This window comes from Papio anubis, chromosome 10, assembly GCF_008728515.1.
Source record: "Papio anubis isolate 15944 chromosome 10, Panubis1.0, whole genome shotgun sequence".
Classification (NCBI taxonomy): Eukaryota; Metazoa; Chordata; class Mammalia; order Primates; family Cercopithecidae; genus Papio; species Papio anubis.
The window spans coordinates 58829560-58854082 of record NC_044985.1 but is presented as its reverse complement, the minus strand read 5'-3'; the positions used below and the strand labels follow the sequence as shown (position 1 = coordinate 58854082).

The 24523-nt window shown below is 33.9% G+C and overlaps 1 protein-coding gene across 4 annotated transcripts in view; it reads left to right on the top strand.

The window, feature by feature from the left end:
• The window catches only part of ATF2 (activating transcription factor 2), a 91598-nt gene that overhangs the window by 35194 nt on the left and 31881 nt on the right, over positions 1-24523 (top strand). For 3 of the 4 annotated variants that reach the window (XR_002516163.2, XM_017946674.3, XM_021923730.2), the window contains exons 4-10: positions 1757-1826; positions 10576-10672; positions 13730-13848; positions 13979-14107; positions 17493-17671; positions 18249-18363; positions 20405-20491. Coding sequence is in view for 3 of the 4 variants with exons in the window: in XM_017946674.3 (XP_017802163.2) it covers positions 1757-1826; positions 10576-10672; positions 13730-13848; positions 13979-14107; positions 17493-17671; positions 18249-18363; positions 20405-20491 (796 nt within the window). In the remaining variant the exon portion in view is untranslated. The remainder of the gene's footprint in view (positions 1-1756; positions 1827-10575; positions 10673-13729; positions 13849-13978; positions 14108-17492; positions 17672-18248; positions 18364-20404; positions 20492-24523) is intronic. The other variant, XM_021923731.1, reaches the window with a different exon arrangement.

Below are 24523 nucleotides of genomic sequence, written 5' to 3'. Positions count from 1 at the left end.
GCCTTTCTCACTGAATTTTTTGTTTTGAAAATATATTGTTTTTAAAAATGTGTTAACATACAATGAGTTGTTATTTTTAAATAGATTCATAAATTAATATTTTTATAATTTCTCGGTTGTAATTTCTGATGTGGTCAGTGTTGATAGTACATAAACAAAAATGTTCTTTGGGAACCTAAATTGTTAAGAGTGTAGAGTATCCTGTTTGAGAACTTCAGGGCCATACTGTGCCCACTTATTATTTAGTAAGTTTTACTAGTGGTCAATTACAACCAATCTTGTTAGAATACTTTGCTCTTACTTAAAAATTTATATACCAGTATTCCTTAGTTTGTAAACATTTAAGAAGCATTAGAAGGATAATATGGTTTTTAGATATATCACAGATATCATGAGGAGATGTTCCAAATTTAGTTGTAAAATAGCTTATAATGCTCACAGATTGTGTAGGTCAAAAATTTTACAGGATACAAGAAAATGGCTTGTCTCTGCTTTTTGTCTCTGCCTGGTACTGGCACCAGCAGCAGGCATTTGCTACTAGTAAACTGTGATTCTCAGTATCTGCCTCAGTCTCAACTTTTCAGGGCAGCAGTTTGCCCTTTGACCTCGTTTCTCTAATGGATATAAGAAGAGTTGATGATTTTCTGTTGGTTTACCTTATTTCTCGTTATGAGGGTAGGAATGATGACTTTCAAGTTCTTTATGTGTTAGACTAGAAGCCAGAAGTCTAGACAGTGTTTCCCCAAGTGTCATCCTTGCACCCACCAGTGTGGTATCACGTTGTCCATAGGCTATTTGACAATTATAGCAATAAACATTTTGGATAAAGCAATAAAAATTTTGTTCACACATTTCACAAATTTTGTGTATGAGATTAATAATGGTGACTTCCTGGAAACCATTTCTGTTCTCAGTGATCATTGCGTACATGCTTTAAACATGAAGCAGCGACTACTGTGAACCAGTATGGGTTTCCTAAAAATGAGGTATATCAAATCCTTGACAAAATTTTTGATATATTACAAGGAAACAGCATAAAATATTGACAAGACTTTTGAACTTGGACTCAGTATACCACTAATAAAAGGTTGGAAATCTAGGATTTAGAAAGAGATCAGAGTTAGAGATATAGATTTTGTTATATTAATTACTACCTTATCTCCTTTACTGGAAGGAGAGATTCCCTGAGGCTGGGATCTATTTCTCTTTTATTTTTGAATTTCTCTGAGTCTTCTATAGTGCTTCCAATATAGGAAAAGGTGTAAATTTAAGAAGGGATTTAAGAGTTTGGTTTTAGACATATTGATGTTTTGGTGGCATATTTAGGTAGAAATGTTTAGCCAATAGATAAAAATATTCCACTAGAATTTAGGACTGGATATAGAAATTTTGCCACATTATTTTCATAACAGTACAGTATGATCCTTGGAAGAATGCATAGTATTTGCTCATTTAATTTTGTTGAATAAATGAAATTTGTTCGTTTCATCGTAAGTACTTTTACATTGCTGAGCAGAAAAGAGTTAGCCTGACAGAGCAGTGTTCCTACCCTTTTTCCTATAGTGCAGAATCTACATGTTACATATATTTTATCTACTCTCATAATAAGAAAGCGAAATAGAATTAAAATGTCAGAAAAGTGTTTTATTTTGCATTAAAATCGAAAATAAGCTTAATGAAAACTCTTGAGATTTATATTTTAAATTATTCTTTATTTTAAAATATGTACTCTAAAGTGTTTTCTGATTGATTATAGGCAATACAAGGACCTGTGGAATATGAGTGATGACAAACCCTTTCTATGCACTGCGCCTGGATGTGGCCAGGTAATACATAAATTACTTTAAATTATTTTGTATATTTCCACTTACTAAAACATCGATGATATGATATGTTATCACTAAAAGCATTTTCTTACAGTATTCTGTAAAATTTTGGAGTTAGGATGAAAAAAACCCAGAAAACTTTTGGGAAGAAATTCTTCTTTTTCTTCAATAGTGCAACTGAGTTTTAGAAAGTATAATCTAATATGGAGTGGGGGGGAACATTGTATCTTGTAATGGAAAAGTGGAAACCCTATCCAAAAGTCCAAGATATAAAAGTATAATTTGACCATTATTGGTTGAAAATTATTGATAAACTGCCTAATTAGAAATCAGATCTATATTATATGAGAATTATTTTACTTACTAAACTTTTATGAAATTAACTGATATTTACTTCTTAGAGTATCACTAATGTATTAATGTTGTTAAGCCTAACATCTTTAATATTGGGCATATGGCAGCAGTTTCAGAAAGTAATATTTTTTTAACAACCCACTAAATTATTAATCTATTCCTATTATACTTATCTTAAAATAACTATAGACACTAAGGAAGAATTAAAAAATAAATGTAATGTGTAGCAAAGTTACAAAGTACTTAAATATACAGACCATAAATTGTAAGTAAGCATTATTTCTTCTCATTTGTTTTCTTAGTTGATATTTTAAATTGAAATATAATGACCTACAATAAACTGTATATACTTTAAAATGTACCATTTGATAAATTTTAACACATATATACTCATAAAACCATCAGCACAATCAGGATAGTGAACATATACATCACCCCAAAAGTTTCCTCATGCCTATTTATAAATCCTCTTATCCCACCTACATTTATCAATTACTGGTCTACCTTCTGGTACTGTAGATTTGTTTGCATTTTCCAGAATTTTATATGAATGGAATCATACAGTACATTTTTTCACTCCACATAATTTAATATTTCTCCATGTTATGTTACCAGTAGTTAATTCCTTTTCATTGAGATATAATATTTCATTATCTCACAATTTATCTGTTCATCTACTGATGGATATTGGGTTTTTTATTTATTAATAAAGCTGATGTGAATACTTGTGTACAAGTCTTTTTATGGACACATGCTTTCATTTCTCTTGGAAGAATACATGGGAGTATAATGATGGGATTATCTGATAGATATATGTTTGACTTTTTAGGAAATTGCCAGGCTGCTTTTTTCATATGTTTTTCATGTGCTTTTCATGTGCTTTTTTCATGTGTTTTTCATGTGCTTTTTTCATGTGTTTTCATGTGTTTTTGTTGACCATTTCTATCCCTTACATTTTGTGAAGTATCTTTTTAAATCTTTTGCTAATTTTAAAAAATTGGGTTGTCTTTTTATTATTGAGTTGCGGGAGTTCTTTATATATCCTGGATACCAGTCCTGTGTCAGAGGTTGCTTTTTCTGTGGTTTGCATCTTAATTTTCATAATAATATCTTTTGATGAACAGATGTTTCTAATTTTAATGAATCCTAATGTGTTAATATTTTTCCTCTTATGATTGTTGCTTTCTGTGACTTGTCTGATAAATTTTTGCTTACCTTTAGGTTATGAAGGTATTCTCCTTTGTTTTCCTCTAAAAGCTTTCTGTTTCATTTAGATTTCTCTTTAATCTTGAATTAATTTTTGTGTATGGTGTGAGATAGGGGTTGAAGCTAACTTTTTTTTTTTTTTTTTTTTGAGATGGAATTTCGCTCTTGTTGCCCAGGCTGGAGTGCAGTGGCACGATCTCAGCTCACCACAACCTCCGCCTCCTGGGTTCAAGCGATTCTTCTGCCTCAGCCTCCCAAGTAGCTTGGTTTACAGGCATGTGCCACCACGCCTGGCTAATTTTGTATTTTTAGTAGAGATGGAGTTTCTTCATGTTGGTCAGGCTGGTCTCGAACTCCTGATCTTGGGTGATGCCCCTGTCTCAGCCTCCCAAAGTGCTAGGATTACAGGCGTGAGCCACCGTGCCCAGCCAGTTGAAGCTAACTTTTTAAAAACATGAGTTTAGATATCCCAGCATAATTTCCTGAAAAGATTTTTCTTTCCTCATTAAACTGCTTTGACTCCTTTAATGAAAATCAAATGATTGTGTAAGTATGGGTCTTTCTGGGATTTATATTCTGTTCCATTCATCATTCTGTCAACTTTTATGCCAGTACCACACCATTTTGATTACTCTAGCTTTACAGTTAGTGTTCCAGTCAGTTAGGGTAAATTCTCTAATTTAGTCTTCCTTTTTCAAGATTGTTTTGGTTAGTCTCTTAAGTTTTAGTCATTCTGGTGAAGGTGTTGTGGTATCTCATTGTAATTTTGATTTACATGATATTTAATGATGTATAGCCAGGTAAACATAGGAGTTAATCAAGATTAATGCTATTTTAGATAGGTTAACCAGGGAATGTGCCTCTGCTAAGGTGACATTTGAACAAAGACCCGAAGAAAATGCAGGAGCACACAGCTTGTATGTTTCTAGACTAAAGGAGCAGCAAATGTAAAGGCCCTAGGGAAAGAATGTGTATGGTGTGTTTAAGAACAAAAACACAACTACTGTGGCTGGAGCATATAATGATCAACAGAGAGAAGGTTAAGAGATGAGGTCAAAGGAGATAGAAAAAAAGACATATCCTATGATAAGGTGTTTGGGTTTTATTCACTGAGCAGTGAAAAGCCACTGCTGAGTGGTCACAGGGAGACAAGAGGCTGACAGCAGTCCAGGTGAGAGATGATGGTGGTTTGGATTAGGTGGTAACAGTGGACACAGAGAGAAATAGACTAATTTGACATTTATTTTGGAGATATATTTGATATATTTTTTTTCTGTAAAGTTAAGAGAGATAAAAACTACAATTCTCTTTGCACCTAGAATTCTGCATATGATTTTAGGTTTCACCGACGAAATTTACTCTTTGTGGTAAATCAGATTTACTTAAATTTTTTTTTTTTTTTTTTCCTCGAGACAGGATCTCACTCTGTTACCTGGGCTGGAGTGCGGTAGCATGATCATAATACACTGAAGCCTCAAACTCTTGGGCTCAGGTGATCCTCCCACCTCAGCCTCCAGAGTAGCCGGGACCACAGGTGCTCGCCACCACACCTGATTAATTTTTTGCTTGGTTTTTTTTGTTGTTGTTTTTTTGTTGTTGTTGTTTTTATACAGGGTCTCCCAGTGTTGTCCAGGCTGTTCTCAAACTCCTGGGCTCAAGCCACCTGCCCACCTTGGCCTCCCAGTATGCTGGGATTATAGGTGTGAGCCACTGTGCCTGACCCACTTTACTTTTTGGATTTGGTACCAAGTTAAATGGAATGAGAGATGGTATTACTCAAATCATCCGTTTTGCTGGCTTGGAGTGAACAGACAACTTGATTCTGTAATCCCTGAATTACAGCTAATGCAGTGTGTTTCTAGGGCCAGCCTTTGGATGAAGACTAGTTTTGACATGTTCTAGGTATCATTCTTGGAGACCCAAAAAAAGGCCTTTCCTGATTCTCTTCTGCTTAAAAAAGAATGGTTTTTGTGATTGACTTCTTACTAATACACATGCCATTTTAAATAAAAGCATTACAGTTAAACAGAAGAAAAACTGATTGCTGAACATTAGAATTTGTGTGTGTATGTGTATCAAAAGAAATTGTTGTTAAAAGACCTCTCTAACATTAACTATGTGTGTGAAAAACAGTAAGAAGTTAGGTAATTATTTTTTTAGGTTTCCTACTATTAAAGGAGTTAACATTTCATACTTTCTGCCTCCACTTTCCCATCTCCTAATGTCTGATAATTACTATTTTTTCCATTGTCGAGGTTTGTAATTCATTTTGTCTTATCCATAATTCCCATATTTGCTTAGTTTTACTTCTATATCAAAATAGTATAGATAGAAGGGTGAGAGCTAAGCTTTAGGGCACCTCCAGTGTTTAAAAGTCAGGAAAAGGAGGAGAATGTAGCACAGAAGATTAAGAAGCAGCAACCAGTGAGGAAAATTGAATCCTGAAAGTTAGAAAAAATATTTCAAAGTAAGAGAAACAATGTAGTCATATCTTAAGTAGGATAAGATGAGAATTCAGTATTTACTATTGAATTTAGAGACTGTGATAAAAGTAGCTTTCAATGATGGGGCAGTAACAATAGTGTAATTGGAGTAGGTCAAAGAGAGAATGGGAAGAACCAGAAATGGAGACATTATAGGACAGCTCTTTCTTGGAGGTATAGCTAAAGGGAAAGTGAGAATATATAGCTTCAATGTAGGATTGAAGATGGTGGATCTTCTTTGTTTTGCATTTTAGGGTGGGAATATCACAGCATATTTGGCAATGCAGAAAATGGGACCATTGCAGGAGTGGGGTCCTTAAGTAGCTAGGAGAGGATGGGATCGATATATTTTTAAAACAAAATTGGGACCATACTGCACAGTTTTGTATTCTGTTAGTATTTGGATGACATTACACATATCATGAGCATTTTGTCTATTAACTGAAAGCATGGCTTTAAGTCACTGTTGCTAGAGCAGGTCCCATGATTTACTGATTCCACTATTATGAACTTTTAATTTTGGTATTATAAGCAACATTGTATGAATATCCTTCTACATAACCCTTTGTATATGTCTCCACTTAGTTTCTTAAAATACATTTTGGAACTAGTGTTACTGGATTTAAATGTATACACACATTTCTAAGTTTCTTCATATATTTTGCCAAATTGTTTTTTAAAAGCTAAATCAATTTTTTATTCTCACTAATTGAATTCTCGCTAATAGTGATTCTTTTAAACATTGGCCATTTGATCCTGAGTATTATATTGGGGGGGCTGTGTTTGTACCCTAAGATACTTAAAATAATCTCTTTGTAAGTATTACTGATCAAAATATAACCTGCCTACTCATCCATTCATTAAATCTTGCTGAGAACAGAAATGGTGTGGTCTCTCTTTAGATTGAAATAGTATTTCCTAGAAACTACTTAATAAGAATTGGTTTTAGAAGCATCATTTTGATGGTGACTGCCTTTTCACAAGATTGCCTTTTCACACTATCTTTTTAAGTTTCTTGTTATTTTTTGTCACCAGTAGGCAATGACATTATTCTGAATTTGAGTTTCAGCTTTAACACAATGGTCCTAGTTAAATTTAAGGTTTCAAATAGATTTTTACACATTAAAATCTATTTTGGTGATAATACAGTATCAGAGAGAGACCTCTAGAAATGATTACAAAGAGTTTTTAACTGTAGACTCTTGCTATTAAATCTTTTTGTATGCCTGAGTTACTCTTAGGTATTCCACATGCCTGTTCATTTCACTTGTTTTAAAGTGATGCTCCATGGAATTTAGTAAAAGAGACAGTGAGGTAATTTAGTGAAAGATTCATTTGTCTTTGTTAGTCTTCCATATAATTGGTAGTATCTTTGCTTTTGGTGTCCCTGTCATTGAAAAGTGTTTCTTTGGTAGAATGTTTACACATTATAAGCTGTTTTATAAAGGAGATAAAGATTCATTTTATATTTAGTCTAAAGCGTCAATGGAGATGTATGCGTGAGAGTGTGTGTGTGTGCATGAGAGAGACAGTAAATATGTCAGTGTAACTTCCTGCTGTTGTTGAATAGTCCTTAAACTAGTGAAAAAAGTAGTGAAACAAGCTATTGGCCCAATGGCTTGAAAACTTATTTGTGTCTATCTAATATATTTAAAAGGAATAATAATATATCATGGATATGAGTGTATGTATTAACTATAGAATGTCTGATTTTTTAGGAAGTTAATTCTGATGAGAGTGGTCAAGCCTTAGTAACACAGATTTCCCAGATATCAAAACTTAAATTATTGTAGAAGCAACTGATTTACCTTCTTCCCATCTGACAGGTTACCCTTTCTTTTTAACCTTTTAAGAGAGATTGCTATCTGCTAGGGACCTATCAAAGAAAAAAAAAATTTTTTTCACTTTTTACATTGTTTATTGAGCTATATACTCAAGGTCTTAGTCTTGTTTAACAAAATACTTGTGTTTTTGTGTATATCTACAGCGTTTTGCATGGGGGTTGTGCTTTGAAATGCCTGGAGGAATACAATTTATGAATTCAGTATGTTGGTGTTGCTAGTAATATGTATATTTTTACAAAGCTTATTTTTAGAATAAACTTTAATTTGACTGGGAAGGCAATTCATATAGATTCTGTAAAAAAAAAAAAAAAAATTTATCTTAGCTTGTAGCTACCTTATAAATAAATAAATAATGCATTTCTTTCATATTAAACTTCTGGTGAGTGCCTTTTCACAAGATTGCTTTTTCACACTGTCTTTTTAAGTTTCTTGTTAAAAATAATAAATTTTCTCAGATAACCAAGGTCAAATTCATCTGTATCAAGTGCCAGTGTATTTTATCCTTTGCAGTGTTTTTGTATTTTGACAAATACCTTTGCAGTGTTGCTGTCACTGTATATAATTAATACTGTTATAGGATCAGTAATCCCTTTGTAAATTGCAGTTAGACAAATTTGATCTGTGGATCTTATATGAGAGTTTATAAATACATATTGGTTGCATTCTCCCTTTTAATATTCATATGATCCTAAATATTTGTTAGGTTCCTTCTGGCCACTTCCTTTCACTTAGGATTGAACTTAGAATTTCATATGTTTTGTACGAACACAGTGTTATTTATTCTACATGTAGTTCTTTGATTTGAATATTTGTGGTCAAACTAATCCAAGCAAAGAAAATTGGTAGAATAAAATTCCTTGGCAAAGAAAATTGGTAGAATAAAATTCCTTGGCAACAACATTCCAACTTCTTATCTATTAATTTGTTGACTTTGCAGTTTTAAAATCTGGGACCTGCACCGAAATGCATTCATTCACAAATGTTTAATGATTGCCTTTAGTGGAAAAGCCACAATTTGAGGTTTTTTGGAACATAAAGTAAATCTTACTTTCAGATGCTTTTAATGTAGGATGTAAGACACATACATATAAAACAGCAATACAAAGAAAAAGTGTAAAATATTAATGTCAATACACTCTGCAGATATGTTCATTCTCTGAGAACTGTGTTATTCAGCAGTCTGTCAAAAGTACCACTGTTTCTTATTTCCCCAAAATTGGGAGAGATTCTTATAATGATAAAGTAATAGGAAGATAGTACCTGGGTGGGGAAAAGTTCGATTGTCGTCCTAGTGCCTATGGTTGGTGCCCAGTAAATGTCTGAAGAGTGAATGAGTAAGTCAAGTAATGGAAGTGTTGCATCTGAACACTCTCCTTCAGTGGTAATACAGGCAGGTTCTGAAGAGAGGTTATAAAATAGTAGTTTTCCGTTGGTGTGTGAAGTAATCCAAAGACTAAGTGATAAAATGTAGCCAGATTAAACTGAAGTTGAATTCACCTTAATGAACAGTGGTTTACGGTCTTTTTTAACCCCCTCAGACTGATCTTTAAGATTCGCCTGTTTTATTGTAATGAATTCATTCTTTCAATTAGCATTTATTGAGCACTTACTGTATGTTAAGTTTGGGGGACCACAGTAGGAGCTCAGCCTACTTAAAAGGACAGACATATGAAAATATGATAGGTGCTATAACCAAGGCATTGTGCAACACATAACTGGGGCACATATGAGGTGGTTTTTACCTCTACAGGCAGAGGGATAGTAGGCTGGGCCAAAGATGTTAAAATGTTAAAAATGTTTCATTCTTTTACATTGTGTTTAAGGTAACCCTAAAGCTACTATTATTAGTTGCATGAAAGGATGTAGTGAATTGGGTAGAGGAAGGAGACCACAAGAAATGGAATTCATTTTGATGGTTTGGGCAAACCAAGTTCAAGTATATATATTTTAACATCCTCACTTGTAAGGTTATAAAGAATGAATTGAGATCTGTTATCTTAGCGTTTTAAAATTACTGCTTTGAAATAACAAAAACCTCCCTATTTTCAGTTATAAATATTGCTTAATGAGCATCTTCAAAAAGGTTGATGTTCAGACATCAGAGATAAACAATGTATTTATTGTGTTATAATCATAAATGTTACCTTTGGCATGCAAAACTTATCCAAGTTAGAGGTAGGAAAATATATGATGGATAACTTTAAAAATAAAATGTTTTAAAAATAATTTTGCTCCATTTTTATGTAAGAACTCTCATGAAAAAATTATTTTGGGTACTTTAAAAATTCTTATTTTAAAATGAGCTGCTTTGTTATTGTACTGGTTGCTATTTCTTTGCTGGATTAAAACAAAGGCATTCTTTTTTATGTGGTAACATGAAAATCAGATTTATTTCTTAATTTTGTCCAGGCGTAATACTTTTATAAGAAAATTCTCTTTTAAAAAGTGGTAAGTAACCTTAAGTCTAGGTAAATATTAATACTACAGTACTTGCTTGAAAAGTCATTGTACCACGGAGTATAGTTTCTACTATCATAGGACAGATTAATGGTGGTCTATTTTTAGTATCCAAATGAAATTTATGTAAAGTTTCTTTGCCTCAGATTTTATTTTTAAATGCTCTCAAATGAGTTATGTGACCTAGCAGTGTGTCAGTATTGCTTATTCTTGAGTAATGGGTTTCTCTGTGATTGTTTGCAATCTAGTATGCTTATCTACTAACAACGGATTCTTTTATAGTTTAAAAACTGCTATTTCACTGTTAATGGTGGTTTTACATGTTGTGGAAATGAATTTCCTAATCATTTTACTTATTTGATCAAATTGAAAATCTTAACTATATTTTAAAACTTTTTGCCACAGCGTTTTACCAACGAGGATCATTTGGCTGTCCATAAACATAAACATGAGATGACACTGAAATTTGGTCCAGCACGTAATGACAGTGTCATTGTGGCTGGTTAGTATATGCTTTTATTAATAGCTTATATACATATTTCACCTGGAATGTGCACAATTTTTGTGTATTCTCTGTAAATAATATAGTCTGGTGATATTCCAATGACTTCATTATAGTAAATGTTGGCAACATGTATTTTACCCATTACATTTTCATGTTTCCTTCTGACCATTCATTTCACTTTTTCGTGTAGTTTTCAAATTTAGATTCCAATGTCGATTTTGTGGAAGTTCATTAGAATTCTGGGAACATTCATACCATCTACAAATTTTACATTTAACTAATAATTGAACTAACATGGTATTTAGTCAGCATTTCTTTTAGCTATCTTGTACAACTGACTTACAAGGCTGTGTGAAGATAGAAAATGACCAAGCTTCTCCTGTTGGAGAAAGAACAGTGAGCAGACTTGTTCATTAGAGTTGTTTATATTTCTTTTCAGACTAAACATTTGTATTAGTAAAATATTCTCAGTAAAGAGGCTCTAAATTCAGTCAATGCAGTTTTTGTGTGTTGATACTATGAAACGTACAGTATCACCTAAGCAGATGATTATTTTTCACTGTATGTGAAAAGAGAAACCCAGTTCATACATTGGTTGATTGTCATTCTATGCTGTATTAGCTGCTCTTTTTTGGTATTGAAATATATACACACACATCTATGTATATATACATACATGTCATGTATAATTTTGCTAATTTTTTGGTATATTTTATAAGTATTGTGATAAAACTGTATACATTTCAGATCTTTTATGTCATCACAGATTTACATATAAATATTCAAATTAACTCGATTTTTCTTTTCTCTTGTAAAGCTTGTTATATATCATGTAAGTCTGGAATTATACCCAAATACTATAATACTTTTAAATTATTCATCATTATAGAGCCCAAATTGTTCTATGCAATGTTTTGGATAGATAATAAAGCAAATATTTGGTGGTTTTCCCTCTACTTTCAGTATTGAAATTTTTGTAATGAAGAAATTAAAGGTAACAGAAAGTTAATTTATCAAAAACAATATATGTAGGAAAAATGTAGGGGAACTTCCAACATATCCTAAGTTCCATAAGTAAAAAACAGAGAAGAGTGAGATATGCTCTTTTTTTTTTTTTTTTTTTTTTTGGAGTATTTTACATTAGATACTAAGATCTAGAACAAAACGAACCAAACAAGCAAAATAGTAACAACCTGGAAAGTTCACTGTCCTAGGCATGAAGCTCTTTGTTTCTCTGAAACTTTCTGCCTTAGCACAATCTCTCTCTGTGTGTAACTTTTTAGCTCAAATATGTTTTGAAATTGGTTTCTAGAAATTACTTTCCTGTCTGATCACATTTAATGCAGTAGAAAAGTAGAGCACATTCAAACACAGTACTTGACCTTTTTTGTTTTCACTAACATATGTTGAGATGAATAGGTTAACATTACCATGTAAATAAAATGCATGATATGTGTGGTATAGTTTTGGTGATCGGTAGCCATATGCAATGTGCATGTTCAATGATTGTGCCTATGTTGACTTTTCTCAAGTCTGATAGTTCCAGTGATCATTGATAAAAGTGACTTATGCTTATGTATTTTATTTTTTTAAGATTTGTTTTTCCCTCCCTTTAATGTAGTTTCAGAGCCTTCTAATGAACTTAGGTAGACAAACCCTTGGGTATGAACAGGAGTCAAATTTAGATTTGACCTACTAATTTAGTCATGATGGACTTAAGCTAATGTATGTACTTTACTTACTATAATGTGATTTTTGAGATCTTTTGGGAGGTGGGAATTAAAGGATAGGCTAGAAACTAGTAAAATTATGATATAATAGAGTCCTTCTAGTAATTCTGATATTACTAACAGCGCCTGAGACAGGCCTGCATTTTGTCTAGTTACGTATTACAAGTGGGTCATTTTAGTGTTAAATGTATTTGTACATAGTAAAAATACTAGTACTCTAGGTATACATGTTGGGGGCAAAGATAAAATAGTAAGTAATGCCCTCTGTGGGGATATAATGGTTAACAAATATGTAAATTTTAATCTTACAAAAGAAATTATGAGTATTTTCTCTTAAACGAAGAGTCTTCCTTAGAAGAGTACTTTTATTTCACTTAGGCTAGATCCCTGCTACAGCCTGTAAAATTGGTGCTCTAAAATATATTAAATGTGAATAGAATTTGAATGTGCTACCAACTCTAATCAATATGAATAGACACCCTTGAAAATAATAACACTAAATAGGCAGAATTTATAAGTTTCTTTTCATTCAGTGTAAATCTTATCTGGCATTTTTTGTAGCCTATACATGAACACTGAGTACATATGTTAATGTACATGGTAGGAGTACATATTCGAGTAAAGTTGAAATGTTTCATGTTGTAAGAAAATAGAGTGAACTATTTCTTTACTCCCTAGGAATTAAGCTAGAACATTCTGGAGGCATGTGACTCACACATACCCCTTGTATCTAGCTTGTAAAATACATTTAATTAGAAAATTAGTTTCAGTAGATAGTGGCAAAAAGAGGGTTTGTTGTTTTAGGGCTGTTTTAACTTTTTTTTTTCTTTCTTACAATATTTTTATCTGCCTAATAAAGATTCTCTTTTATCTTAGTTTGCTTTCATATAGCGTATGAACAACTAGTGGAAGAACCAAGTTAAAGCAGATATATATGCTCTTATCCTAGTTTTCCCCAAATTTCATTTATTTAAATAATTGTAGTTTTTAATAATGTAAATTTTGTAAAATTCTTTATACTGTGTTAGATAATAGTAGTTTATCTCTTGAGTAGAGGATGTTTATGCCATTCTGCTCAAAGAGAAGCAGTGGACTAAGGAGCAAAAAGGACTTCTTTCCTACTTTCATAGTTCTTAAAATTGGAGGAAATATGAAGTACAGCAAAAATTTAACCAAATTTTGTTTGCTTTAAAGGAAGAGGTCTTTCCAAAGAGAGAATTAACAACTGACTGAACCAGTCCTGCTAATTTGTTAACTTAGTAGCTATATTTTAGAGTCTTAACATATTTAAATATGCATGATTACTTCTTGACATTTATTTCAGATCAGACCCCAACACCAACAAGATTCTTGAAAAACTGTGAAGAAGTGGGTTTGTTTAATGAGTTGGCAAGTCCATTTGAGAATGAATTCAAGAAAGCTTCAGAAGACGACATTAAAAAAGTATGTTGTACCCATGAAATTTAAAGAGTACTTCTGACAGAAAAGTAATCATAGTTTATACTTCCTGCTTTTTAAATTTAGACATACTGTTTTTGAACTTGTAACCTTTTCCTTATTATTTGAATTATAGATGCCTCTAGATTTATCCCCTCTTGCAACACCTATCATAAGAAGCAAAATTGAGGAACCTTCTGTTGTAGAAACAACTCACCAGGATAGTCCTTTACCTCACCCAGAGTCTACTACCAGTGATGAAAAGGTTAGAAATTTTTAGAAATACAAACTAAGGGGGAAGAACAGTACCCAAATAAAGTTTACTAGTTACTCTCCACAAAATGTTAATGTATTAAATTCTATGTCAGCTTGCAATAGTTTTATATGTGAAAGCCTGTCAATACTCAGATATTTCAGGGTAAGAAGACTGCAGTTTTATTGTACACAGAAAAATTATAGGGGAGAACAGTCATGTTAGATGAAACTTATTTTTAAAAGATTTATGAATGTATAAATTTAACTTAATTTTTCTGGGTTTTGCTATTTTACATTTAGCTACTTTTATACAGTAACAGCTTAATTAAGAATCTATTCAAAAAATTATTTGAACAATGGTTTTTTAGACTTTTACAGGATTAAGGGACTAGTTACTCAATCTTAGCAGTGGATCTTTGTAAGTGCAATTAGGAGGATGATGATACTAGCTTGAATACCAAGATAATCTGGGACCACCTGGGCTACAGTTGTGTTTTGAGTAACATTATTATGGGAACTTCTTGATCACTCTTTTGTTCACAAGCACATAGAATAAGCACATATTTATTTGGGAGCACCATGCAGGACAGAGCGAAGAGGCAATATTCTTTTTTAGATTGTTATTCTAAAACCATACTTATTAATGGACTTCTGTCATGGCGGAGGAGCTAGAAATAAGGAAATACAGAAAAAATAACTTTTTGGCTAAGAATAAATGCTTTTTTTTTTTTTTTTTGCAGTTTCTTTTTCTGATTTTAAAAGTACATTCTCCTTCTTCTCTAGGAATACAGAAAAATGAAAAGAAAACCAAAATCACCTATTAGCACATAATTGAATAAGATTACTATCTTGAAACATTTTTCCTAGATATATACATTTATAGGTACAAATATATAAGTGAATAAATAGAAGGGTAGATGGATACAAAGATCCTAGCTTTGTTTTATATTGTGCTTTAGACGCTCAGTATTGATGAATATTTTCCCATGTCATTAGAGATTTCCCCAAAATGGTTGTACTTTATTTTATTATATGATATGTATTATGTTATCTTGTTCTTTTTGGACATAAAGGTTGTTTTCACATTATCACAGTTATTAGAAATGCTTTTTAAATCTCTGATATAAATCTTTTTTCCTAAAGAGCATTTCATTCTTTTCACACTTAACAGTTTTTCATTGTTCATGGCTGCTCCAGCATCTTTTAGGAGTATTCCTTCTTTCTGCATTCCCCAGTCATTAGGCCCTCCTTGAGCAAGGTATACCATATGAAATTGATTTAAAAAAAAAAAATCTGGAGCTCTTCTTCTTTTTTTTTTTTTTTTTTTTTTTTTGAGACAGAGTCTCGCTCAGTCACCCAGGCTGGAGTGCAGTGGCCAGATCTCCGCTCACTGCAAGCTCCGCCTCCCGGGTTCACGCCATTCTCCTGCCTCAGCCTCCCGAGTAGCTGGGACTATAGGCGCCCACCACCTCGCCCGGCTAGTTTTTTGTATTTTTTAGTAGAGACGGGGTTTCACCGGGTTAGCCAGGATGGTCTCGATCTCCTGACCTTGTGATCCGCCCGTCTCGGCCTCCCAAAGTGCTGGGATTACAGGCTTGAGCCACCACGCCCGGCCTAGGAGCTCTTCTTCTTTCTTGATTTTCTTCCTAGGTGATCTCATCCAGACCCATAACTTTAATAAACATCTACATACTGATGACTCCCAAATTTCTATAGGCATAGGTATCTCACCAGATTGCCATATTTATATCCAACTCCATCTTGACATCACCTTTTCTATGTCTAATAGACATCTTAAACGTAATAGGTCAAAATCAGAGTCCTTGATTCTTCCCCCAGTTTTCCCCATCTCAGTAAATTTTCTCCACCCATTTAGTTGTTCTAGCTGAGAATTTAGGGGTCATCCTTTATTTATTCTTTTCTTTTACACTGAAACTAATAGCATATTTTATCAGACCTGAATCTCATCCTCTATGTCTGTGTTCAGTGACACCACTTAAGCCCAAACCATCATTATCTTTTGTTTGGATTATTAACAGTTACCTTCTAACTGGTCTTCCTGCTTCTACCTCCAATCCATTTTCTATAAGATGACTTTTAATACATTAAACATGTCACCTGCTTAAAATCTTTCAGTGGTCTACCATTGTATTTAAAATACTTCACACTCCTTGGCATAAGTCCTCTTTTATCTGGGCTTGTCTACGCATCTATCCTCACCTCATGCCTCTCTCTTGTGTTCATCAAATATTTGAAGCTTTTTCTTACCTCAGGACATGACATGTGGTATTGCTTCCTTGTCCCTACAATGAAATGCTCTCCTCCTTACCCTTTCATCGTCAGTTCAAATGCTGTTTTTGCAAAGAAGCTCACCTATTCTTACTATGCTATCTAAATTAACTGACTCTTCCTTACCCTCAGCTAATCTTTCACCCTTTGTTACATTGCACATATTATTCTGTAACACTTAAGATTTACTACAATCTGAAATTTTGTTGTTTGTTTTACTTATTTATTCTCTTCCCACTAGTCTTTGAGAGCTTAAGTTCTCAACTTATTGAATAAATGAAGTTACAATAGTACTAGTTTATCCTTCCTATGTAGCTTAATAAGATTTTGATGATAAGTGGCACCATACAGGCCAATTCATAAAACACAATAGACCCAATGTATACACTGACTTATTTAAGGAATTCTGGGTAAAATCTTTTAAAACTTTTTGTTCTCTAATCTGTAAAGCCAGAGGAAATGCCATCTTTAAGGTCGTGGCTGACAAATTCTGTTTTCCTAATTTGAAAGAGTTCACTCCAGTAATTATTTATTTTATATTCAAGATATCAGTATTACATGGCCTTTTGATATTGAGAAATTATTGATACAGATGAGGTAGCTAACTGAAATTAATAATTATTTGTATTGTATTGTATCTAAAAATTCTTATTTCTGTTACTTAATTTGTATCAGCCATAACACAGCCTCACTGGACCTGTTTCCTCTTTATACAGTATAATGAGGGAGGGGAAACTAAACAATCCCTTCTGGATTTTAAGTTCTGTGATTCTCTGAGAATGGATTATATTTTTATTTTTTATTAAAATTCTCTTGGTATCATAGCCAAGTTGCCTAGTCTAACTTATTTCTGGATTGACAGGAAAACAAGTTGTACTGAAAAAAAAAGAAACCGTCTTTTTAAAAGTAAAATATTAATTGAACATTGCATTTGAATCTTTACAGCTGTTCTAAAATGTTCTTTTAATTAATTTAAATATTAATTTGCTTTGAGCAGTTGTTATTCTGTAGATGCTTTTAGAAGTGTGTTATATTCTGTTCACTAAGGTATGTGAATTGATTTGTATTTTTAAATGCCACCCTTTCTTGATCTCATTGTTAAATAGGAAGTACCATTGGCACAAACTGCACAGCCCACATCAGCTATTGTTCGTCCAGCATCATTACAGGTTCCCAATGTGCTGCTTACAAGTTCTGACTCAAGTGTAATTATTCAGCAGGCAGTACCTTCACCAACCTCAAGTACCGTAATCACCCAGGCACCATCCTCTAACAGGCCAATTGTGTAAGTGATTCAGGCCAATCATTGAACATGTACATGAACTAAGTTTGTTTTGTTATGATTTTTCCTAAGACATTTGATTATTCAAACCAAGATCTTAGTTTTGTATGTGTGTGCATGCTTCGAATTTTGGAAAAAGTACTTGCGTAGTCTTCTTTAATATAAATATTAACTAATGGAGTGGAAGATAAATACAACTAAAAATAAATATAGAATGCGAATTTAAGATAGTCTTGTTTTCATGCTGTTTCACTCAAAATATAAAACTACTCCATCACCAGATACCATTTCTTTCAGTTCTTACTGGTAGCTCCCAAGAACTATCTGATGAGAATTTTTCTCATTTTACAAATTAGAGATTGTCCCAAGTAAATCCATAACTTTTCTCTTCTTTTTAATACTGCTACACAGGTTATGCATTTAAGATGCAATTAAAAATAAATTTTGCCATTTGCTTTGCTTTGGTTAGAAATTGTATTTTTAAATGATATGATTATAGGAGTAAAAATACTGTTGTATTTTTAAGAGACAGTTGGTATGAATTTCTTTTTTAAAATTTCTCTTCTTTTGTTTCTCTTAGCCCTGTACCAGGCCCATTTCCTCTTCTGTTACATCTTCCTAATGGACAAACCATGCCTGTTGCTATTCCTGCATCAATTACAAGTTCTAATGTGCATGTTCCAGCTGCAGTCCCAGTAAGAAAGTTAGACTATTTAAATCTCTATCGCAAAACTGATCTTTGTAGTCAGAAAATAAAGTTGACTGCTTGACTGGCTTATGAAATTGAATTTAACATAATATTGATTAGCAGTTGATAGTATTTATTTGTTATCATTGTAATAGCATATACCATTCAAAGTATAGCTATATTTTCTTCTACCCAAAATCTTATTTTTTTTTATACTGAGATCTTCTTCAACCCATTTCAATTTGACTGGGCTTGTAGCATTCAAATATTAACACAGATTTCAAATTTTAGAAAGATATTTATTCTAGAATACTTGTCAGATAACTCTGTGGTATTTCTATTAGTATGGAAATTGTTTATAAAGACACACTCTGAATTTTTGTGGTCAAGTAGGGTTTGCAGAATCTTTGATAGCCCAATCATGTTAAAATCGAAATGTTCTAGCAAAATAATCTTTCACTTTCCCTGTGAAAAGATCCCCCAAAAAAGTTTTTTGTGGAGTGTGTTAAATATATAAATTTTGAAAGACATAGACAAAATAGTTAACTGTCTACTTATAATATGTAATAGTTTGGCCAGGCATAGCGACTCATGCCTGTTGTAATCCTAGCATATTGGGCCGCCGAGGTAGGAGGATTGCATGACCCCAGGCGTTTGAGACTGCAGTGAGCTATGGATCCTGCCTGGATGACAGGGCAAGACCCCAAGTCAAAAAAAAAAAAAAAAGTAATAGTTTAATGAACATTTAAAAACACATTGTTTGGAATGTGTGTTAGAAAATTGCTTTTTTCTTAATTATATTTCATAAAACAGTTTTATTCAAACAAACTCTTCATTTATGTCTTTGACATTCAAGTTTTCATCCTGAGAACCACTTTTTGAGACATCTAGCACAGTTTCCAGAACACATTATTTTCATTTTCATCTAAAAATGAAAATCCCATGGCAAAACCCCATCTCTACAAAAAATAAACACAAATTAGCCAGTTGTGGTGGAAGCAACTGTAGAAGACTGAGGTGGGAGGATCACTTGAGCCTGGAGGTTGAGACTGTAGTTAGCCGAGGTTGCACTGCTGCATTCCAGGCGCGGCAACAAAGTAAGACCCTGTCTGAAAAACAATAAAAATAAAAATTATTTTAAAAAGCTTATAGTAAACATTCCAACACTCTTGTTGAGATTACCCCTAAGAATATTACTAGGATTAATGTTTGATATTTATATCTTTTTTAATTAACTGATTCTTACAGGTGATCTTTTGAACTATCCAAAATTGCATTGATTGAGGTAATTTCAAGATAATGTGCCTTCTTTAAAAAGAACTTTGTTGTTCAAAATGCATTATTTGAGAGACTGTGAGGACTCAGATATAAGGTATCTGCTTCCTCTTTACTGAGGGTATTTTTTTGAGGAGGGAAACATTCTTGCCTTGTATTTGAGATTATTATCCTGTTACGTGTACTTAGTGATGAAAGCAACCTGAAATGAAAGAAAAGATAAGCTTTATTTATACAGTAACTGTGTTCACTCAGTGTTAGGTTTAAGGAAAAAAAAAAAGGAAAAAACCAAAATGGTAAAACCTGCTACGTATTATTTGAGAAATTATTACAGTGTGTTATTTGTTATTACGTGGTATGTATAAGAAAATTCATTTTTTAGAAAATCTAAGTTCTTTGCTGAAATTATTTTTTATGCCTAAGTGTCACAAGTTTTGACATTCTTCCTTTCAGATTCAAAATGGACGTTTGACATATCTTTGAGAATTTTTGCATTAATCACTTTGACTATTATGAATTTCTAACAGGGACCATTAAGAAAGAAATTGTAAAAACTGAAGATTAGGAAAGCACATGTCTCAGAAATTGACAACTTTTGAAGGATAAGTCAGGATATAAGACCAAATAAGGATTTGGTATAGAGATAAAATCAGCTAGTGATAAATTTACAATGTTCTGATTCTTAAAGTCTCAAATTATTGTAACAGCGGTAAAGTACAAATCTCATTTTGAATATATTGTCTAGCAATTATTTTTCCTTATCTTATGCTTAGCTCGTTCGACCAGTCACCATGGTGCCTAGTGTTCCAGGAATCCCGGGTCCTTCCTCTCCCCAACCAGTACAGTCGGAAGCAAAAATGGTAAGCCAGATTTTGTACATTGCTTGAAGCTGTTTTGAATTAATGTTTTCACTAAAACCTGCTTCAGATATACAATTTAGATCACATTTTTATTAAGATATGGACTGTTTTATACTATAGGCGAACCACAACATTTGAAAAAAGAAATCTTCCTTTAGCGTAGTGAGTAGTTAGTGATACTTTAAAAAATAAGTGGGTAGATTAGAAGCTCTGTTTCTCATCACTTGTGGTTTGTCTGGCTTTTGCCTGTGGCTTTTTCTCCTCCTAGTGGAAAATAGGAGTATTACATCTGAAACTAGATGTGATCATCTGAAGGCAGTGCTGCTAATAATGATGAGTGGTTTTAACAGTATTAAAAAGAATTCTGAAATAGTGTACAAGTGAGCAAACATGATACATATAAAGAAAACCATTTTTTTCTGTTGTGCTGTTTAGATGCTATTAAATTAATGTTTAGATGTGTATTTTAATTTTAATCCTAATTCCACTATTCACTACCTTTAATTAAGCAACTTTAACTTTCCTGACATTACATTTCCTCATCTGTAAAATAAAAGGATTAAGCTTTGGTTTCTGGGGTACTTCTTAACCCTAAATCCTATAAACTTCCTAATTTTCTTAGTAGAAGATTTGACGCTTCTATTTTTTAAAATCAGGCCCAGGTGCGGTGGCTCACACCTGTAATCCCAAGCACTTTGGGAGGCTGAGGTGGGCAGATCATCTGAGGTAAGGAGTTCAAGACCAGCCTGGCCAACATGGTGAAACCCCGTCTCTACTAAAAATACAAAATTTAGCCGAGCGTGTGGCACACACCCTGTAATCTCAGCTATTCGGGTGACTGAGGCACAAGAATTTGCTTGAACACCGGAGGCTGAAGTTGCAGTGGGCCAGGATCGCACTATTGCTCCAGCCTAGGTGACAGAGTGAGGCTCTGTCTCAAAAATAAAATAAAATAAAAATCAGCATAATTCTCCTTGCTGTGTTATAATACAATAATGTCAGTTAATTAATAACATCAATTGGGTAGATGTTAATGTTCTATATCATAATAGGGCTAATAACAGCAATTAATGTATCTTTAGGTAATCAGTAGATTAGTAGTTATTAGACACCCTCTGTTTGCTTCAGTTATTTGCTAGGCACTATACTAAATACAAATTTTTACATGCTAAAACATATTGCAAAGCTGAATTTTTTTTTTTTTTTTTTGAGATGAAGTCACTCTGTCGCCCAGTCTGGAGTACAGTGGTGCAATCTCAGCTCCCTGCAACCTCCACCTCCCGGGTTCAAGCAATTCTCCTGCCTCAGCCTCTTGAGTAGCTGGGATTACAGGTGTTGCACCATCATGCCTGGCTGATTTTTGTATTTTTAGTAGAGACGGGGTTTTACCATGTTGGGTCAGACTGGTCTCTAAATCCTGACCTCGTGATCCCGCCGCCTCAGCCTCCCAAAGTGTTGGGATTACAGGCGTGAGCCACCGCACCCGGCCTGAAAAATTTTTACTACTATTCTCCATTAGTGCAGACAATCAGTCAGAAATTTGCACAGGACACCCGTTTTAGCAATAAAACTTACATATTATCTGAATGAACAACAGTTGGTTCATTCAAGAGTATAAAAATTAGATGGTTATTAATTGTCAGAGAAGACCCTAAAAACCCAAGGAGGAAATTTTTCACATCGTAGTATGTTCAGGTCAGAGCTTTGGAAATACTAAGATGAATCTTCTTCACTTGGTAGCAGAAGAGCTTCACCAGGGGCATTTTTTGCACTTCCCATTTTAGTATACTGTATTGATGAAAAATTCAATTTAATTTACCCTGCAGTGGGAACTGAGTAGAACAGATATAGATGTTAAAAGGAGATCCTGTTATTGTGTACTGCATCTAAAAATATTTTTACATATTAATTGTACTTTTTTCTATAAATTAATTCAAAAGGAACAAATCCAATTTTAAGAAATACCTTTGCCTGCAAGAGTAGGCCATATTTTTAGAAACTCTTGAACTTTATACTTAACCTAAATAACTGTTTCTTTTAGGTCATCAGGAAATTAAATTAAAAAGAATAAAAGTTTCTCTGTTTCCCATCAGTCCACTCCATCTATTCTGATGTTTGTAACCAAAAGTTTCTCTCTTTCCCATCAGTCCACTCCGTCTATTCTGATGTTTGTAACCATAGATGAATTATAGAATTTCATATAGTCACTTTATACTCTTATGTCCAGCTCAGCATGTCTCAGATTTATCCATGTTGTTGAGTGATCATAGTTTGCTTCTTTTTATTGCTGAGTGGTATGTGAATATACCACAATTTCTTTGTCCATTCTCCTGTTCATGGACACTTCAGTGGTTTCTAGTGTTTAGCTATTGTGAATAAAGCTACTATACACATTCTTATATAACTCTTTTCGTGGCCATATATTTTCATTTTATTGATTAAACAGCTAAAAGTAGAATTGCTGAGTCAGAGAGTAGGTATACATTTAACTTTATAAGAAATTGCTAAACCTTTACCCAAAGGTTTACATTCCTAGCAGCAGTGTATGGGAATTCCAGTTGTTACCACATTCTTGCCAACATTTAGTTTTCCCTGTCTTTTTAATCATAGACATTCTAGAGCTGTTTAGCAGTGTCTCATAGTTTTAATTTCCATTTCCTTTTTGGCCAGACATTAGTTGTGGGTCTTTTGCCCATTTAAAAAATTGTGTTGCTTTTCTTTTATTGATTGATTGATTGAGACGGAGTTTGGCTCTGTTACTCAGGCTGGAGTGTTGTGGCATGATCTTGGCACACTGCAGCCTGGATCTCTCAGCCTCCAGCGATCCTCCTGCCTTAGCCCCTCAAGTAGCTGGGACTACTTGTATTTTTTTGTAAAGATTGCTGTGTTGCCCAGGCTGGTCTTGAACTCCTGAGCTCAGGCAATCCGCCCTCCTCGGCCTCCCAAAGTACTGGGATTACAGGCATGAGAGCCACCGTGCCCGGCCAATTGCTTTTATGATTGCATTGTTATTTTTATTTATTTATTTATTTTTGAGACAGAGTCTCGCTCTGTCTCCCAGGCTGGAGTGCAGTGGCACAATCTCAGCTCACTGCAACCTCTGCCTCCAGGGTTCACACAGTTTTCCTGCCTCAGCCTCCCGAGTAGCTGGGATTACAGGCTCCCGCCACCACATGCAGCTAATTTTTGTATTTTTAGTAGAGATGATGTTTCACCATGTTGGCCAGGCTGGTCTCGAACTTCTGACCTTAAGTAATCTGCCTACCCCAGCTTCCCAAAGTGTTGGGATTACAGGCGTGAGCCACTGCACCTGGCTGGAATTCCTCTTTTTTTTTTTTTGGACAGTCTTTCTCTGTCACTCAGGCTAGAGTGCAGTAGCACGATCTTGGCTCACTATAGCCTCCCTGTCCTATGTGTAAGTGATTCTCCTGCCTCAGCCTCCTAGTACCTGGTGTTACAGTCCACCCACCACCACACACAGCTAATTTTTGTATTTTTAGGGATGGGTTTCACTATGTTGGCCAAGCAGGTCTCAAACTCCTGACCTAAGGTGATCCACCCGCCTCAGCTTCCCAAAGTGCTGGGATTACAGGCGTGAGCCTCTGTACTCGCCTGGAATTCTTTATTTATACTGGACATAAGGTTTTTTTGTTAGAGAGAGAGATACATCTATTTCTACTGTCTGTTTTCTGTTAGTCTGTAGCTTGCCTTTATTTTTCTTAATGGCATGTTTATACTCCCATTGACTATTACTTTTGTCTTTAATATTTGTTTTCTCCTGGTTAATTAAACTTAATTTGCTTATCTTTTTTGGGTTTCTTAAAGTAGAAGCTTAGATTATCAATTTAAATCTTTTTTTCTTTTTTTTTTTTTTTTTTTTTGAGGCGGAGTCTCGCTCTGTCGCCCAGGCTGGAGTGCAGTGGCCGGATCTCGGCTCACTGCAAGCTCCGCCTCCCGGATTTACGCCATTCTCCTGCCTCAGCCTCCTGAGTAGCTGGGACTACAGGCGCCCGCCACCTCGCCGGGCTAGTT